This window comes from Gossypium hirsutum, chromosome A05, assembly GCF_007990345.1.
Source record: "Gossypium hirsutum isolate 1008001.06 chromosome A05, Gossypium_hirsutum_v2.1, whole genome shotgun sequence".
Taxonomy (NCBI): Eukaryota; Viridiplantae; Streptophyta; class Magnoliopsida; order Malvales; family Malvaceae; genus Gossypium; species Gossypium hirsutum.
This window is the reverse complement of record NC_053428.1, coordinates 10,909,619-10,929,784: the sequence shown is the minus strand read 5'-3', so window position 1 is coordinate 10,929,784 and position 20,166 is coordinate 10,909,619. Positions and strand designations below refer to the sequence as shown.

At 34.5% G+C, this 20,166-nt stretch overlaps 3 protein-coding genes and 1 pseudogene across 6 annotated transcripts; all 4 read left to right on the top strand.

Moving 5' to 3' along the window:
• LOC121203643 (cold-responsive protein kinase 1-like) lies at nucleotides 1-3,002 on the top strand (annotated as a pseudogene).
• A 731-nt stretch (nucleotides 3,003-3,733) lies between these two features.
• On the top strand, nucleotides 3,734-5,326 carry LOC121229319 (uncharacterized). The gene is made up of 2 exons (XM_041113334.1): nucleotides 3,734-4,399; nucleotides 4,822-5,326. Exons 1-2 carry the CDS (start codon nucleotides 4,140-4,142, stop codon nucleotides 4,865-4,867), a joined length of 306 nt encoding a protein of 101 aa, XP_040969268.1. The 5' UTR covers nucleotides 3,734-4,139; the 3' UTR covers nucleotides 4,868-5,326.
• A 3,095-nt stretch (nucleotides 5,327-8,421) lies between these two features.
• LOC107944360 (uncharacterized membrane protein At1g16860) lies at nucleotides 8,422-20,112 on the top strand. Of its 4 annotated transcripts, XR_005927056.1 has the most exons (12): nucleotides 8,456-8,737; nucleotides 9,224-9,335; nucleotides 10,355-11,331; nucleotides 12,720-12,875; nucleotides 13,341-13,552; nucleotides 14,146-14,630; nucleotides 14,703-15,846; nucleotides 15,952-16,131; nucleotides 16,452-16,578; nucleotides 17,423-18,298; nucleotides 18,801-19,007; nucleotides 19,745-20,112. XR_005927056.1 is itself a non-coding variant. In XM_016878189.2 (6 exons), exons 3-6 carry the CDS (start codon nucleotides 10,435-10,437, stop codon nucleotides 14,336-14,338), a joined length of 1,458 nt encoding a protein of 485 aa, XP_016733678.2. In that variant the 5' UTR covers nucleotides 8,456-8,737; nucleotides 9,224-9,335; nucleotides 10,355-10,434; the 3' UTR covers nucleotides 14,339-14,656. The 4 variants fall into 4 exon arrangements, 2 of the variants coding, with proteins under 2 accessions (XP_016733677.2, XP_016733678.2); XR_005927055.1 differs by lacking the exon at nucleotides 9,224-9,335 and having other exon boundaries at nucleotides 8,445-8,737; XM_016878189.2 differs by lacking the exons at nucleotides 14,703-15,846; nucleotides 15,952-16,131; nucleotides 16,452-16,578; ... (1 more) ...; nucleotides 18,801-19,007; nucleotides 19,745-20,112 and having other exon boundaries at nucleotides 14,146-14,656.
• LOC107944361 (kelch repeat-containing protein At3g27220) lies at nucleotides 15,629-20,112 on the top strand. Its single transcript, XM_041111858.1, is given in 7 exon segments — nucleotides 15,629-15,676; nucleotides 15,952-16,131; nucleotides 16,349-16,578; nucleotides 17,423-17,632; nucleotides 18,193-18,298; nucleotides 18,801-19,007; nucleotides 19,745-20,112. Coding segments are annotated over 7 exon segments (1,152 nt in total). The 3' UTR covers nucleotides 19,916-20,112.
• Nucleotides 20,113-20,166: the final 54 nt, after the last annotated feature.

The following is a 20,166-nucleotide window of genomic DNA, read 5'->3' as shown; positions in this document are numbered from 1 at the left end:
CCTTGTCGTATACTGGTATAATATTTCCAAATCTTTTGAATTGATTTATTTATTCATACAGATAATACTATTCTGTACAGAATTCCACTATATATATACCAGACGTTAAACGTTCTTTCATCTTGTTTTGGCAACAACATTAAACAAGAAAAAACAAAACTCGAGGGTCGTATTAAAGATTAAAGAGATATGGAGCTTCTTCGAATTTGCATTTCCTTGACAGTAATATGGTGCCTGCTGGAAATGGGTGCCTCAAATCCACAAACCGTTCTGCTGAACCAAGGGTGCAGCATGTTCAACGTCACCAGCTTCTCCGGTTTCTCCAGGAATCTAAACGCCACGTTAAAGGAGCTCCGAGGGCAGTTAGACAAGGGCGTGCATTTCGCAGTGGCTCAAGAAGCCACGGGTTCTGACCCCGTTTATGCCATGGTGCAGTGCAGGAATTACATGTCTCGAAACGACTGCATCTCTTGCTTTAGTACTGCTTCCTCACAAATCCGCAACTGCTCCGCCGCTAATGGTGCTCGTGTCATCTTCGACGGTTGCTTCCTCAGGTATATATATTTTTACTTTCTTTTACTCATATATATATATACCATCTTTATTTTTTGAGCAAAATATATACCATCTTTATGATTATAATGATGAAGTTATGTGTTGATTTTGGTGAGCTAGGTACGAGAGCAACATGTTCTACCAAGAAAGCACGCAAGTTGGAAACCTCGGAATTTGCGGTGGCAGCACAGCATCACAACAGAGTGTTTTCGGAACAACGGTGGAAAGGCTATTGGGGGATCTTGTAAAGGCGACGCCAAGGGTCGATTCGTTCTTTGCTGCCAGCAGGGAGGAAGTGGGTGGTGTAAATGGCAATGTAACAGCTTATGGCGTGGCGCAATGCATGGAAACCATCGACGAGAAAGGGTGCATGGAGTGCTTGAAAGTGGCTTTAGCCAATATTCAAAGATGCCCACCTGACTCAGATGGTCGGGCAGTTGACACTGGATGTTTCCTAAGATACTCAGACTCCCCCTTCTTTGGTGCTAACTACACCATTGACCTGAAACCCTTCTTGAAAACCAGTAAGTCCTTTTAAGGCACCTCTCCTCCCTTTCTAGTATGGCTTGCCTATTTCTTCCAAGGGTTTGAATTTAATATAAATATATACAGACATTTAATCCAATAATATCTCCTTCTCCTTCCATGTTAACAAATTGGAGGACAGGTTGAATTTATATTAAAAATTGAATTATGCAGGAAATACAACTAAAAGGGATGCTCTGATTGGAGGACTGGTTGGAGGTGGAGGTCTTCTGTTGCTTATAACTTTATTATTGTTTTGGGTTAGAAAATCAAGAAACAATATGGCAGTTCCTCAAGGTGACATAATATATTAATTCTATATTTGTGGGTTAAAATAAATAAAATCATAATTATGTGCCCATTTAAAAAAAAAAAAACATTGCAGAGGATGCAGAGGCCCCACCTGAATTACAAGGTCCGTTGACTTACACTTACAAAGAATTGAATTTTGCAACGACAAATTTTAGTCAACAAAATAAATTAGGAGAAGGTGGTTTTGGTGAAGTATACAAGGTGAATATTTTTAACGTTGCAATTTACTCAACAATTATGGAATTACTTTTATATTATTGTAAAAGAAAATTGATAAATTTGTGGGCGGTTGGAATTTTAATATATAAATATAGGGTATATTGAAGAATGGAAGGGTGGTAGCAGTGAAGAAACTAGCCATAAGCAAATCAGAAAAGGTAAAAGCAGAATTCGATACAGAAGTGAAGCTTATAAGCAATGTTCATCATCGGAATCTGGTTCGCCTTGTTGGCTGCTGTAGTAAAGGCCCTGAACTTCTCCTTGTCTATGAGTTCATGCCTAATGGCAGCCTTGATAAGCACTTATTTGGTAAATAATTGTCAGAAATTAAATCTTGATTGTCGTAAAATTATTGATCTTGAAAGCAAATTTATGTTCGTTTCATTTTGTCGAATAGGCCAAGGGCATGGATCTCTGAACTGGAAACAGAGATTTGACATAATAGTAGGCACAGCAAAGGGGCTAGCCTATTTACACGAGGAGTTTCATGCATGTATCATCCACAGGGACATCAAACCTAGCAATATACTTTTGGACAGAGATTTTCAGCCTAAGATAGCAGATTTTGGATTGGTCAGGCTCTTACCCGAGGATCAGACTCATCTTAGCACCAAATTTGCTGGCACTTTGTAAGTTTCCCATCTCAAATTTCTAGGCTTTTGGCGTTTGGGTGGTAAATTTAGGTAATTAGCATGCATATATATGGTTAATAATGAAATTAGTTGGATGGGACAGTGGATATACAGCACCAGAATATGCAATCCATGGGCAATTGTCAGTGAAAGTTGATACATATAGCTTTGGGGTGGTTGTCCTTGAAATTATCAGTGGCCTAAAGAACAACGAAACCTCTCTTGATCCTACTGCTGAGTTCCTTCTAAAACGGGTACTTCAATTTCCTAACCTGAGTTGATACATATATTACTGCTAATTCTTAAGTGTTTTTTTTTCTTTTTGGTGATATATATATATTCATGTAGGCATGGGGACTGTACCAAGATAATATGGCAATGGAAATAGTAGACAGAAGCTTAGATCCGGAAGAATATGATACAGACGAAATGCAAAGAATGATCGAAATAGCATTCTTATGCACTCAATCATCAGCTTCTTTGAGGCCTACAATGTCAGAGGTGGTTACTATGCTTAGAACAGTGAGCTCCTTAGAGCCAAGACAGCCCACTCGACCTGCCTTCATTGAATCCGACAGAAGGGTTAATATTATTCCCCAAGATAATAGATCCACTTCCACATCTTCATCTAATGCTACCAATTCTATCTCCCAGGTCTCTGGTCGTTGATTTTCTCAGATTTCTATGTCCTTATTATCTGTATCACTCAAGCCATAGTTTTTAGTTTTTTTTTCTCATTTTCATTTCTTTTTTTTCTTTTTACTTCTCATGCTCGTTGAATTTGTTAAAGTGGTAATTAAATGTTGAATTATCTGTGCTTTTATATTTAAATTGGATTTTTCTTTTCATTAATTGAATATTTGTCACAATTTATACATATATTTTAATTTATAATGTGATAGGCGTTTTTATATACTTGTTTAAAGATTGAGCTACTTAATCAAAACTCGAAGGCCACTTAAACTACAGAGAGTTTAGACAAAAATATGAAGTTTAGAAAATAGATTTGAGCAAAAATATGAACTACCTATTTTTTAATTTTATTTTTGAAAGTTGATCTATTTTCTATTTTGAATATATATGTATTATTTTTATATATAATGTAAATTATATAAAATAAAATTAATAAAATTTAATCTTAATAAAAAATTAATAAATTAAAAATTAAAAATAATATAAAATTTAATAATATATGCGGATTTAAAATAGACTTGTTAATCATTTATAAATATTGACAATTTTAGATATAATTTAAAGTCTATTTTTTGAATTGGGCTGAAACTTGAACAAAAATAAAATATGCTAGTAGCATAGGACAAACTCAATCCACTCAGTTAAATATATATATATATATATAGTTTTTGGAAGAAAGTTAACATTGAAAAGCAAATACATCGAGAAAAAAAATAATGGTGTAATATTCACCCAAAAAAGAAAATCTTATAATTTATAAAAGCTTTATATAAACGTGAATAGACTGTGCCAAACTATGGCTCATAGTTAAAGCCCATCATGCTGTCTATTAGTATTAATCTCGAGCTTTTTCTGAAATTAATAAATTAAAATATCAAATTTGGGTCACTATTATTATGATTTTGATAAAAACAACTAAATACAAATCGGGGAGTGTTTTTCGCTGTTGGAAATTGAAAGTTTTAAGGGTAGATATGATAAATAGGGAGGATGTGAAGAGAAGTGTGCAGAGTGCAGCTGACAGGTGAGGCACGACCGTTAGGTTTACACATATACTAGTACCTAAAGTTCAAATGAGAAGTCCCGGCAAAATCGGCCAATCTCTTTTGAACAAAAGACCATCCCTTCCCCATCACCAGACAGAAACCATCAGCAAAGAAAGGGCAGAAACAGCCAAAGATTTTAGTGATTAATTTGTGTGTGATGGAAGAGGTGATGATGAATGGTTATGTATCTCCCCCATCACCACCTCTACCCATCAGTGTCGGACCTGGAAACAGTAACTACTTGTTTTCACGTTCCCCAACTCCCTCACCGCCTACTCCCGGCCATGCTTCCACTGAAAGCCTCCCTCTTTTGCGTCATAACCCGACGTCCACACCAGCGCAAGTAACATCAGCTTTTTCACTTGACCGGAAACTCCCCGATGAATTGGAAGATCAAAGTTCATGCCTTAAAGACTTGTAAGTTGTCATTTTTCTCCTTTCCAAGCTTTTTCACTGCTTGCATTTTTACACTGACTGACACAGCTTATACCTTAATAACAACTCCAATAATCTAAAATGATAGGCATTAGGATTCAGAAATCCAGCACCCAACAACCAGTCAACACACTGATTAAGATAATATTCAAGGTAAAATAAATAAATAAATCAGCAGTGACTGGCTGGTAATGCTAAAGTTGTATGTAAAAATGGGTAAACTTTGGTACTGTTCTTGTTTACTTTCAAGTGAAACTCTACTGTATGACTATGGATGGATTTTCATCATAATAACAAAGATGTATGAAGAAAAATAAACTAGTTTGTTGTTACCTTTTGGTAGCTTAATTTTTCCATTTTGAAGTCCGATTGTTACAGCAGGTAATGTAATGGAATTAATACAGGTTGGAATGGTTGGTGCGAAAATGCTGCAATTGCTGCTGCACCTGAGGTGCTATCTTATTACATTTTCCATATCAGCTACACAAAGTTCCCGATGCAGATACTGTACAAACTAACAACCTTCGGTCAACTCTTGTTTCTTGTCTTTATTTTCTGCCTTTCCTGTAGCTGCTAGTACTGCTGACCCATTCCGTTGATAGAATTTTCACAATCGCATGAAACAAAAAAAGAATAAAAAAAAAACATTTGTGACATGATTCTTCAAACATGTCATTACTTTTGAAATTCCTGTATGTTGTGCAATAGTATGACAAGATGCATGATACTAATTATTTTTTGTTGAATGCATGCTCAAATCAGACTGAATCTTGATAGTAAAAAAAAAAAGAGAAAAAAGCATTACTTTCTTTCCAAACTACGTGTTTTAATGGAATGTATAACAGTCACTTATATGTACTAAGACTTTTTCTTTCTTATTCAATGCGAGATTAATGTACGTTAACTATTTGTTTAGGGTGTTTGTCATATTTTCTCTCATTCAATTTCATGCTGCTCTTGTTGGATTAACTTTGCTTACCCACCCATTACAGCGTTTGGTTTAAAATTAAAAAGTTAAGGATGTGTTTGGTTGAGTGAAAAAATGAAAATATGACAGAAGGGTGTGGAAAAATGAAAAGAAAAAGATAAATTAGTTTGCTTGGTAAGAAAAAAAAGTGAGAGATGAATATCATTGTTCATTCATTCTAATGTATAAAAATTAATCTTTTCAAATTAGAATGATGAGGTTAAATAGATATGTATGTTAATTCAAAATTATGCAGATTTTAAAATATTAATTTTTTTTATTTTTCAACTCTATCAAGTAATAACTAAATAAATAATTACATTTCCTTCTATTTTTCATCATACTTATCAAGTACGTCCATAGAAAAAAAAAGTTATATTTTCTATTTTCTAATTTTTCATCCAATTTTCTTTTCTCTTTACCCAGCAAAGCTTAACAGCTGATTTTGATGCTACTTACTCAGAGCAGAACAGAGTAGTAGCATTGCACAATATTCTTTCTGGTTTCTCCTATATATATATAGGACAAAAACTGAAAGAATGCCGACGTCATTATGCATACGTTGATGATCAATTGAGATTTGAGATGCATTACTCCGCAGAGGATTGCGACCACGTATGCCAAACTACATTAAAAAAATTTGAGCAGAGTGAATGAGCTATGTTATAATTTACAAGGAAAAGAAAAAAAAATACAGATATGCATTAGAACAAACACCGATACCGATTAGATATAATGTGTAGGACCTGGCAGAATTGCTACACCTAAATTGCTGGGGCAATCCAAGTTACATAATGGTTTGAACATGATGTGACAATCACTAGCAGCCCATCTAAATCTCCAAAACCAACAACTAAAGTAATCATGGAAAGTTTAACCACCACCCCCAACTAAATCCCCGGAAATCAACATCTCTAGGCTTTTGATATTTTATACACAGTGAGCCTTGAAACTAAAGTTATATATGGCCCCCAATGCAAAATCATTTTGATAAAGTTACATGACTTGCACAAACATGGGAACTGTGAAGGCTGAGTGGAAAAAGGTAAACTGAAATTTGGCAAAAACATTAGCGGCTGACCTGCATCCTTGGTAAAAAAGGGACTGTAATGACATGGTTGCTGTCATGTTTGGGATCTAAACCAAAGATATTAAAAAAACACCATGTTAGAAAAGGAGGCAAGTCAACATTAGAAAACAATAGCGAAACTGGACTTAGACAAGACAAGTTAATAAAATATAAAAAAGTGAAAAGCATTTTAGATAATGAATGATAGTTCCAGTAACCAATTTAGACCAGAAAGGCAACAGTGATTGCATGTTTCATGCACGTACACAAGAAACTAAACCTGTGGATGTATATAATATGTCAATTGTCAGGGTAATAACAGGGGGGTGCAGGAAAGGATTTAGGGACCAGGAGCAAATGAGGATTAGCATGAAAGGTGGTTGCCACCACAGCTAGCAAACAATGAGATGGCGACTAATTTCCATGTCCCTGTCAGCAAAACCATTAATTTCCAGGCCGGGTACAGAACGTCGACGTTTTCGTCTCCACCGAACGGGGTTTGTTGGGCTGTCCGCCAATAACAATCATCAATAGTCAGAGAGCAGGAAGAGTAACCAGACAACGCCCTTTTTAGTCATACCAGCAACCAATAAGGTTGTGATGATAATATATGTCACCGCATAGCTCTCTACTTAGATTTTAATATTCAAACATTAATAATTTCTTTTCTGCAACTTGTATCATTTCATTAATATTTTAAAGATCTTTCCACCAATTTTCTTTTTTTTTTTATAAAAATTTATTACTTTTAATTACTTATAATTTAATATTATTTTGCATTTGATCCTGCATCAAATGTCAAGCTCTTGAGGAAAATTCGGAAACAAGCTGAAAACCAAGATAATCTTTACCGCGTGCAAACCTTTAAGAGGAAACAAAAAATGCAAACGATCATTTACGTTATTTAAATATTCAAAATCAATCTCTCCAAATAAATATATTTAAATTTAAATTATATATTGAATTTATAAGTGTATGAAAAATAAACATGACTTGATAGTGTACTTTCTTTTATTCTACAAATAATATTAAAAAATTATTATGTCTCTATTTTTTTAATATTTTATTGTATTTTTATAAAATACTTGTCAAACCTTAATCTGTTTGTGAACTCGTATAAAATATTTTCTAAATTATAAATAATTATATATTTTTACTTTTATTTTAACATTTTATTGTTATGCTAAATATTTTTTATATTATCTTTTGAATATTTTATTCTACCTCTAAAATTACTTATCACTTATTTTGAACATATATCAATATAATAAAATAATTCAGTTTTATATCCTGATTATATTGTATATATTATATATATCTAGATGTTAAACATGTAAATAATAAAATAACATTAATTTATGATCTATTTTTGCTCCTAGTCCCTATTATATATATATATATGAGATTTAGTTATTTTACTTTTAATTATTTAGTTTTTTTCATTCTTTTAATTTAATAATTAAAGTCCATGTAATAGCATCCTCAAAGGATTTTTGTTAAATTTAATTATGTGTTTTTTTAAATGCCCGTGTAAGAAAAAAGAAAAAAAGAAAAATTGATTTTCACTCTTTTTAAAATAGCACCGAAGAATTTTACAAACTCAATTTCACAATTGAAAATATTATAACTGCATATTTTAATATTTTTATTTGTTTATTTAACTTTTCACACAAGTAATATCGATCACATGGTTTTTATTTTAAAACATTACATAATTCAATTAAATGGGATTTCGATGACAATGTTATCCATTAAACTTTAATTATTAAATCGAAATAATAAAAGGACCAAATTCATGAGATTAAAAGCAAAAAAACTAAATTTTAAATATATAAAAATACAGGGACTGATAACCAAATTAAACCTTAATTATATATGTCTAAAACTTATTCAAAAAGATAAAGCTAACCCCGTGGTACGTTCCTAAATTAATTTATTAATATAATAACAATAAAAAATATTGGAGAAGTTGTCGGATGAGACAACCCACCAGTTGTTGCGTTGCGGCTCGCTCAAGTCTCAAAGTCTAAAAGACTGATACACCAAAAATAATATAACCCCAAAAAAAAAAAAAACTCACTACTGTTCTTAAACTAAAAGTGAAAACCGAAAAAGAGAAGGAAAAAAAAAACCCAGTAAACAGCTAAAAACTTAGAGGTAGAGAGAGAGGGGAAAAAAAAAAGAGTGGGATTATTGTTTTGTTTTTGTTTGGTTATGTATGATTATTATTTTCCTCGTATAATGTCTCAAAATCTCCTGGTTTCCTCCACTTCTTCACTTCCAGGTATGTCTCTCTGTCTTCATAGTCCTTTTCACTCTTTTTAATAACTTGTTTATTTTTCCTCAGATCTATCCCATTTTATTGGTTTTTCTTCAAACTGGTGATCTGGGTTTGCTTTATTTTGTTATCTAGACATTGATTTTACATTTTTTTTTGGGGTGTTGTTAAAAAAAACTATCCTTTTTCCCATTTTCCTTATAATCCTTTCTATATGAGCCTGTTGAGGAAAAATGTAGGCTAAGGAAAAGGGAAAAAAAATGTAATAAGTGTTTTATTTTACATTGAGCTTCAGCTTGAAAGTATCTGCTTGTTTACATTTAGATTTTCTTTTTATCTATTTTGAGGAAAAGAAAAATAGGATGGGAATGCACTTCTTTTTTTTCTCTTTTCCTTCTTGATTTGGGATGTCAAATTGGTTCTTTAGTTGTCATTTTGTATGGTGTTTTTCTTAATTGGAAAGCTATGGTAATCTACAATCTTTTGTGTCAGCCATAAAAGGAGCTTGAAAATATTGAATCAACATCTTTGATCATTGGGAACTTCTGTTACTTGAGCCTTGGATCTCAATCTGTTCATTGATTTGTTTCAAATTGTGATCTAGGTATGCTTGGTCTTTTTATTTGGGTTTAACCTTTTATGAAGATGTTAATAATCTCTTGTACAATCGAAGTCATTTGACTTATAGCTTGGTTTGGTAGTTCATTCATATTTTCAAACCATTCAAGAGGTGAACAAATCTAGTCTTCTGTCAGTAAATTATTAATGAACGGGACTGGCAACTTCTGATTCTCTTTTCATGGTTTTAGATCTTCATGGTTCTCTTCGTTTCTATTCTAAATGCTTGTGTGAATAACTTCAGTAATACCGGATGTCTAGTTTGTGGACTCTAGCATACATGGATAGTTTTATACAAAACATGTGAACAAAGTAGTCTCGGCTCAATCACTATGAAGCTCTTGAACTTAGTTGTACTGCTTAATAGGAATTTTATAGAATATTAAGCAGCAGAAGATATGATTCTTCTACTTTATTTCTTCCTTTTGGAAACTTTTTTTGAAACAGAGGATTTTACCATTACAGTTAGCAGGCAAGTGCTTTTTGGTTCATATACTACAAACTGGGATTATTATGGGGCTTTTTTTTATCAGAGGACATGAGGTTGTGTTATATGATTCTTCTTTTCAACAACTATTGCCGAGCAACTGATTTTTGAACCTGTTTTCAGATGCATTAATTTGATCAAATTGGTCTTTTCAATTTTCATTGTCTTTGTTTTTCCTGTTACTGAATTTGTTTCTTTTGGATGCACGATTTCTGCGTTGCTTACATCAGTCGTTATTCTTCATCACATTCTACCGTTATGACCAGAATTGGATGATTGACTATTGAACCCTTCTTGTGCTGCTTCTTTGTTTATGCGAATTTTATTGTAACCATTTTTATCATATAGAAGAGTAATGTAATTATGTGCCTTTTCGTGCTGCTATCTGAGTGTTTCTCTGAGTACCTGATCAGTTCAATCTGTATCCTTTGATGCTTGGTTCTTTCAATGCCAGAATATATCTCTGTGATCCTTAGAGTTGAACTATTCTTCTGATAGCTAAGGTGCTATTTTGTCAGGGGGGTTTTGAGTTACTTTTCGGCGTACTACTAGAAACCTTTCTTGTTAAGTATCTTCTGCATCATACATAGGAAGCTAGATGGGTTCCAGATTCCCATCTCATCAGCTCAGCAATGGGCTTTACGTGTCAGGCAGGCCAGAGCAGCCTAAAGAAAGGACTCCGACCATGAGCTCAGTGGCCATGCCCTATACTGGTGGAGATATTAAGAAATCAGGAGAACTAGGGAAAATGTTTGATATCCCTACAGATGGTTCTAAATCCAGGAAATCTGGACCTATAAGTGGTGCTCCTTCAAGGACTGGATCTTTCGGGGGTGCTGCTTCACATTCTGGACCAATCATGCCTAATGCAGCACCTCGGGCTGGCTACACCACATCAGGTCCTGGTGGCGCTGGAGGCATGTCTGGTTCAGTCTCATTGAAGAAGTCAAACTCTGGACCACTAAATAGACATGGGGATCCTGCGAAGAAATCATCCGGTCCACAATCTGGTGGAGTGACACCAAGTGGACGTCAAAATTCTGGTCCAATTCCTGTTCTCCCTGCAACTGGCCTTATTACATCTGGGCCCATCTCCTCTGGGCCACTAAATTCCTCCGGTGCTCCTCGGAAAGTGTCTGGTCCTCTGGAATCTATGGGATCAATGAAAGTCAAAGGTTCTGCTGTTGTTCATAATCAGGCTGTGAATATTCTTGGCCAAAACGACGACTTTTCTTTCAAGAGGAACTTCCCCAAGCTAATATTATATGCACTGATACTGCTCTTTGTAATGGGTTTCATTGCTGGTGGTTTTATTCTTGGAGCGGTTCACAATGCCATTCTCCTCATCGTTGTTGTGGTTCTTTTTGGTACTGTTGCTGCATTATTTGCTTGGAACTCTTGCTATGGGAGAACAGCTATTATGGGTTTCATTGCTGGTTATCCAGATGCAGAGCTTAGAAATGCAAAAAATGGGCAATTCGTGAAAATCTCTGGGGTAAGTGATTTAATTTCTGTTCAGATATGATATTTTCATATTTGCTACCAGAAAATTGCAATCTATAATCACATGAACATCCTAAATTATTCAATATTTTCCCCGAATCCCGTCTCTTTTTGCCCCCTCTCACTATGAAAAAACTGGCTTTGTTGAGGGTTACTTGTTATAGTCAGTCCTAAGCCTGATTAAGGACAAGTGTTTCATTAGGTTGTTGACGATGATCATCAAATCTTGTTGAATCTTTATATATGGATCATAGAGAAGTTTATAAGATATTATTTGGTTTACCAGAAGGATTGAAATACTTTAACTGACTTTAATGTAGTTGATTATGAGATATTAATGCCTCGTTTGGTCATTTATCCTACATTTTGTAGGAGTATTATTTTTTCAACACGTTTTAGTACATGAGTTAGCAATAAATTAACTACGCTTGGAAAATTTTAGCCACTCACATGATTGCTTTGAGCATAGAGAAGGAAATTCTTTTACTTATATTGAAGAAGTCTTACTTTTTACTAGAGTTTTATTCGTTTAAATTTATACTAATTATTCTTTATGTTATGACAAACTATTTTAATTCTACCTAATAATTAAGCTTTTCCTTGTGTTAATACACTAGATAACTGAACAAGGGATTTGTGTATTAGCACAAGGAAAAGCTTGGTTATTACATAAGTATTGAATTAGATTGTATTAACATAAAGAATGATTAATATAAAGCTAAACTTGAAATTAGAAGGATGAGTAAAACTCTAGTAAAAATTAAGACCTCTTCAAAATAATTAAAAAAATTTCCTTTCTTTTGCTAAAACTAAGTCATGTTGGTGGCTGAAAATCACCAAGTGAAATAAACTAATGTGCCAAAACATGTTGAAAAATAATACTCCTATCAAACATAGCACAAATCTGTTTTAACAGTGATGCCATACCCTTACAAGTACTTGTGTAGGTAGTAGTGTACATAAAATATAGTTTTTTCATGTGATTGAGCCTTATTGATCGTAAAATTTTCACCATAATATTGTTTAACCTAAATTCTGCAAGATATTCCTTTCATGTTATCTATATGGTTTGAAGTATGATATTATATTTTATCAAAATAAAAGATATAATTTGAGTGGATGTCAATTTGCCAACTCAAGGTCTTATTGGTTACCATGGGTTTAAGCGACTCGTTGTATCAAAAACCATGTACAAATACAAGATCATTTGTTTTATGCACATATGATCCCATGTAACTGCTGAACATCTTCCAACTACTGGGAATTGAATTACTGGTTGCATATGTTTGTGTACTTGTGCTTTTTGTTGGAATCATTCAATTTGATCTACTTGTAATCTGTAGATGATACTGATTAATCGTTTGGTTGTAATTTTTGAAGGTGGTAACATGTGGGAACGTGCCTCTTGAGTCATCCTTCCAGAAAGTTCCAAGATGTGTTTATACATCAACTAGTTTATATGAGTATCGAGGATGGGATTCCAAAGCTGCCAATCCTAAACATCGTCGTTTTACCTGGGGACTCCGATTGTTGGAAGTGAGTAATTGACTTGTTAATTTTTATTATCTTCTCCTGAACTTTTAAGAAAATTTTTTATGGCTTTGTTGGCTTACTATGCTGTGAAATGGTACATTGCCCTTTGGTTATAGCTGTCGTTGGGCAGATGGGTCAAAATTTGTATTGGTGTTGTCTAATTATATAAATGCCGTATGTGAAAAGATCTGTTTGTTTTTTCCCATCTTTTCAGTTCAGTTTCTATGTTACTTGGACTCGGGTATAACTGTTTGGTATGAGTATGTGACTGACGCGCATATTCAATTTTTTTTCTAAGTTTCCATGTATTTAGAGGTTCATATCCCATATACCCATGTTTGGATATATGTTGATGCGAGTGTCAGACATAGGTTTAAAAAAATGAAGAGTCAAAGTAACATGGATTAGTAATGTTCTCCAGCCTTCTTTCTGTTTTGAATATTAACCTTTTGTATGCCATTTCGACAGAGGCGTGCTGTTGACTTCTACATCTCCGATTTCCAGTCTGGGTTGAGAGCATTAGTAAAAACAGGCAATGGAGCAGTTGTGACTCCTTATGTGGACGACTCAATTGTTATAGATGTCAACCCAGCCAACGAAACATTATCTCCAGAGTTCATCAGGTGGTTGGGAGAAAGGAATCTTTCAAGTGATGACCGATTAATGCGACTGAAAGAAGGGTAAATTTCTCTCCTATTTATAGTTCTGCCTTGATATTAAGTGCTTATGTTGCAGGAGCAGTAAATGGGTCTCTCTCTTTGACCAATGGCTAGTAGCCTGAAATTGTCTTCCAAACTTGAAATAACCTGAACCCACTCAATTGCCACCTCTAAGCCCTAGCATAAAGATGTACATGTAGCTTATACTGATGTCAAGTGTGTGTATTATGTTTTATGCAACAGCATCCTACTCATTTATGGTTCATTTGATCTACCATTCCTCTAAGTCTATACTGTAATTACAAAATTAAATAATATAGAAATCTAGAGGAAGGCTGTTTCGGTTAGGGTTGGAGCTTTGGATACAATGTAGATCAGTGTTTGTTTTGTTGCTGAGGTTACAATGTTTATGTATTGACTCTATATTGAAATGGACACTTCGTACCTTTTGAAAATTTCATTTTCAATTAAATTGTGACAACCTCTTTGGGGTGCTTGGAGGTCGAAGAACAATTGTAGCTCTAACTTGTAAGCATGTGTGATACCATAGTTGAATGAGTTTGGGAGAACTCTCATCATGTTGTAACCTATTCTGAAATTGCAAATTTATGTAGGTATATCAAGGAAGGAAGCACGGTTAGTGTAATGGGAGTTGTTCAGAGAAACGACAATGTCCTTATGATTGTTCCTCCGCCTGAACCCATTGCAACCGGTTGCCAATGGCCCAAATGTATCTTCCCAGCTAGCCTCGAGGGTATTGTATTGAGATGTGAAGACACGTCAAATAATGATGCCATACCTGTTTAGTAGCATGTGCATTGTAAACTTTTTTTTTTTTTCAGCTACAACACTATATTTTTTCCCTTGTTATTCTATTAATATTTTGGGGATGTGGCGAGGACACACGATGAACACGAGAGAGGCAGGCAGCTTCTCTTACCTTTTAATTCGGTGTATAGCTTTTTCAAGGTTTCTTTGCAGTTAGTTTTATGGTGTAGGGTTCAAATGGTGTTGTCGTGGGGGTTGATCGGCTTTCGTGCACTTGGGGATTTTGTGTTTGTCAAGGTTTCAGGGAAAAGAAAAGAAAAACATTAACAAGGTATTCAAGTATATTCGTTGTTTCTATCTACATGGACTGTTTTACCTTACGTTTTGTTTGCAAAAATGACAGGCTCAGTTTGATCCATTGATGGCTTTGGATTGAATTTCTTATCGGTAATTTGTGTAAAATATCAGTGTTTCCTTTTTACCACTTGGAATTGGGATGTTCTTTTGATTGCGTTGCATTGGTCTGGTTTCATCATCATCATCATCATCATCATCATCATCATCATCATCATCATCATCATCACTACTACTTTGGGAGGAGGAATGTCTTTATCAATCAACATTCGAGCTGTGCAGTTGGTGGGTTCAATAAGTTTAAAAGAATAAAAAATCGATTTAATCAATCTTCCAAAAACTGAGCTGAATCCTTCATGGATTGATGCTATATATTTCCTTTGAAGAAAAACAGTTTAATTATATATTTATATTAAGTCAACTAATGTAGTGGATAAAATTAAATTTTTGATGTTAAGTCTCAACCATCATTTTCTAATCAAAACAACGATGTGACACTGGAAACCACGACGCAAGCAATCTTATTGATAAGATAAACCTTTCGAAGTCACAAATTTATACCAGTGAAATGGAAAGAAAAAGGTATGAAAAAGACGCATCAACATCAGTTTTACATATAACATTAAATGTTAAAGGACAATAAATAGTCTACTTTTATACCGACTTAGATACAACTCAAAAATTAAGACTTCTATTTTAGTACCAGTTAAAATTTAAGAGTTAATTTGGATATGATGAAAGTATAATTTTTTTTTACAGAAAGGGGTTATTTAAACAAAATAACAAAATTTAAGGGTTTAATTAATATATTAGCCTAAAACAATTTTAGTTTATAAATAAAAATATAAATGGTAAGAGATGTTGGTTTAATTGCTGACAAGAAAATAACTGTAACGTCGGTGTAAGGAAAAACAAAAAAAAGTAGTCACTTTGCAGCCTGCAACTTGAACCCAAAACCGAAAGACAAAGTAAGGAATGGTGAGACCGACAGCGAAGCACCAGGCATCGGTGACGCCGAGATTGGTATTGCTTTGCGTTGGTCTACTGGGAATCGGCCGCTTCATTGAGGGCTTCTTCATCTCCTTCCTTCAATCCTTATCTTTCTCTCTCTTTCTTTTTCCAGCAATTGGTCTCTTCTTTCTTCAGATGCCCCTCCATTTGCTTCCCACCATCACTCAAACCCCAACCCCATAGTAAACCCAACACTCTCTTACTTCTTTATCTTTCAATTTCTTAGATCACTGGGGGAACTCCCACTTCATCAATTCTGTTTACTTACTCCTTTGGTGGTGTTGCAGGGGCATGGAGACAATAATGTTAAGGATGGCAGAGTGTTGTCAGCTACTTTTTTTGATTTGCCTGCTCCTCAACTCGAATGGGAGAAGATGGCAACTGCACCTGTTCCTCGTCTTGATGTTGCTGCTATTCAGATTAACGATCTTCTTTATGTCTTTGCTGGATATAGCACCATTAACCACGTTAGTTAGTTACTTAACACTACCCTTTCTACCTTTTCTTATGTACTATGCTTTGCCTTTTCTTTTTCTTTTTCTTTTTTCTTTTTACTTTCTTTACTTCCTGGGGACTGCATTTTCGACTTCTTCTATGGTGATTTTGGAGCATGTATATTTGTGTTAAATAGAGTTATGCTTCTCAGTATTGTTTTCTTCTTCGCTTGCAATGTTTGTATCATAGGTGCATTCACACGTTGATATATACAATTTTACGGATAATTCATGGGGAGGAAGATTTGATATGCCAAGAGAAATGGCGCACTCACATTTTGGTATGGTAACAGATGGACGATATATGTACGTGGTCACTGGACAATATGGTCCTCAATGCAGGGGTCCTACGGCTCACACATTCGTTCTCGACACTAAGACGAAGAAATGGCATGACTTCCCCCCTTTGCCAGTCTCTAGGTATGTGTATATATCAATCAAGTTATGTTGGAGGTATATAGTAACTGTGGAGGAAACAGAATGTTCTTGTCCCTGATAAACTGTGTATGTTTATAAGTGTTAATGTGTACACTCTACACGTGCATTGTGATGGGTAAACAGTAGGCTGTTCCATAGAGAAACCTTGTCTGCATAAAATGAGTGATAAAGATGTTTGAAGGAAAAACAGCTGGACTTTCATTCAGAATTCTGCCTGTTTGGGTGTTTTTGCATGTATAACACTTTATAGTTGCTTGTCAGTTCTATTACTCGGACTCCATTTTTCCCTAGGTTAGTACGTGTGTGAGCTCTCTTTAATGTATCTAACCTGCATTGTGGAAAAGAAAAATGATTTTGTTCAATGTAGTTTCTACTGCTTGCTTTCCTATCACTTTGTGTAAGTTGTATCTGGCTTTTTTTATTGGTTTGATGAGTTTCCTTTGTTCTTTGCTTTCAATTCTGCTTCATAAGGCCTGAACTTGTCTGCATAATTTGCCGAGTATCTAATGACAAAAGAGATGATCTGCTACAATTCTTTTCTGCTTATTCAACAATCCTATAGAACAATAAATTGCATATTTATCATTAATTTATAAAATTGATCCTCTGAGTTTGCGGTTCAACTTCAATGCTATTTTGCAATTCTAACTATAGTTTTGGTTGTCTTATCCTCTCTCTCTCATCCTTGCTTTTCATTTTTTCCTCTTCTTGGATATGTTGCCTTGTTAATCCGTTTTTCTTGCTTTTTTGTTGTTTTTTGATGAAGATATTATACATCTACTGAAGTTTATGTGGTTTAAGTGGCAATGCACTTGAGTATTTTCAGGTATGCACCAGCCACTCAACTTTGGAGAGGTCGACTTCATGTGATGGGTGGCAGCTAGGGGAATGGGCATAGACCTGGGCTAGAGCATTGGAGTCTTGCTGTGAAGGATGGGAAAGCATTAGAAAAGGAGTGGAGGAGTGAAATACTCATTCCACCGGGGGGTGGGGGGGGGGAACCTCACAGGAGTGTTCTCTAATATTGCTTTTCCATGTTGCAAGTTGATTGATTATTCTTTTTGTGAATTTTTTGGAATTGGATGCATGTTCTTGATTACAATGTCATACATTTGGATTATGAATTCATAGCATCTTATCTTGATGATTTATACATTTTTGTATTATAGAAATCCGAACAGATGTATACATGCAGGTTTAGTTTTTACCATTAATGAAATGGTATGTAAAACAAATTGAGACAATAATTTCAGGATGGCATCACTGCAATTATGCTGTATATCATGTGGGGGTGTTAGAAATTTTTAGTTTTAATCTTCAGTTGCTGATATGTTGTTCTAATGTGTTTTTCTTTATATCTTTAAGCCATAATACATATTGCATGAACACAATTTCATTATCTAATTTAGAAAAAGCAAGCAATGTAAACACTGAAATATTTGGAACTGTTGTCCTTGATTATTAAAAGGCTGCTTTCGTCATATCATACGAGCATCTATTTGTTTTTGGGAGCCAATAAAATAACATGTTGATTTCAGTTGTGCATTCCTCGTGTAGTCTCACCTAAACTTCGTCTTTCAAATGTCATTAATGTAGGGGCTGTGTTGTGTTTAAAGATCGTCTTTATGTTATTGGGGGCCAGGAGGGTGATTTTATGGCTAAACCTGGAGCACCTATTTTCAAATGCTCCCGAAGGAACGAAGTAAGGAGGACATTTGTTTTTTTCTTGAGAGTTCTCTCGATTGGCCTTTTTAATAATAGTATATTATTTTGTTGGTCTGTTTCCTTTAAAGCATTCTATATCATTTTATGATTGTAATTGGCACGTATTCATGTCCTGCATGTTGATCTCTTTTCTTAAACCACAAGCTTTACTGATATTATCAGGAATATTGGCAAAATAAAAGTTATGCTTGCTATGCTGTTTCCTCTGTCCTGTGCATGTATTCATCTGTGAGTATTTTATGATACATGATAAATGCGATGTGATATAATACTGTGGATAAATGGGTTTAGCTAACTGATTGATTATATATTTTACAAAATGTGTTTCAAACTAGACGATGTAGGTTCTGTCTAATGTCAGGTTATTGCATCTCTACCGTTCTTTGCTAAATTTTCTATGAATAATATATTTTCCTGTAAATATATATATATATATATATGGAGCCTTAAAATTAACTTATTTTCTAATTCTGCTTCAGGTTGTATTTGGTAATGTATACATGTTGGATGACGAAGTGAAGTGGAAAACATTACCTCCTATGCTAAAGCCAGATTCACATATTGAATTTGCTTGGGCAATCGTTAGCAATTACATTGTTATTGTTGGAGGCACAACAGAGAAACACCCTGTAACGAAAAAGATGGTTCTGGTTGGAGAAATATTTCAGTTCAATTTTGATACACTGGTATTATCTTCTTATCTTTGTACAGTTGCGTAAAGAAGATTTTCATATATATATATATGCATGTTTATGCTTATACTCACATAGTTTGGATGATTTGCATTCTATTCTATTATTCATACACACGTCTGCAAAAAGGCATGTGTACGTAGTTATGCACAGAGCACCCCCATGGCTGCCCAGACATGTGTCAAGTGGAGTTGCTGCTGTTATTCAGCCTTTTCTAGCTTATATGCAGACTACAATCTTCAGCCTAGTAGTTTTCACATTTGGCTGAAAGCATCACTTGGTTTTATTTTTTGACTGCCAGACTTCATTGCTTTCCCTCTATTACCGGTGGGGGTCATTGTGCACCAAGTGTTAAAAACGAGTACAGATGCATATGTATGTATGTGTGTATGAATGTATGTATGTATGCATGCATGCTTTTGAGTCAATTCCTTACGATGTTGATTGCATTTCAGAATTCAGATATTTCCCATACGCACTTCCATCTTAATTAGTAAAAGGTCTTTGATTAAATATATTGCATTTAAAACTGGGACTCAACTTTGTATGGAACACTTTCGAGTTTACTGCATCAAGAAGACATGATAATCATTGTATATAATTGATACGCGTGAAACCTCAAAATATGATACTACATTCTGCATGTTCTTTGCACTAAACAACAGAGTATTCTTCATGTGTTTTTTCAAATTATTTTATAAGGTCTGATGTTTGTGACACTGCTTTAACAGAAGTGGTCGGTGATTAGAGAACTTCCATACCGGGTGAAAACCACACTGGTCGGGTATTGGCAAGGATGGCTGTATTTCATATCAGGGCAGCGAGACAAAGGGCCAACCGATCCGGCACAAAAGAAGGTCATTGGAGAAATGTGGAGAACCAAATTAAAATTGAACTCATAATCCAACCTTTTTCAAATTTTGACCAATATTTACCATGTGATGAAATTAAAATATTTTGTTCATTTACAAAAACACGTAAAATCATTGTATTAATTAGTTTATAGGAACTTTCTTATAGTCCTTGTCAGTTCCATGATGAATAGGTGGATAAATGACATATTAACGTCCATTTCCAACACAATTTTGGATATGCTAAACAGACTTGTTTATAATTAAATGGTCATTCATCCAGTCCTAATTTTTTCAAAAGA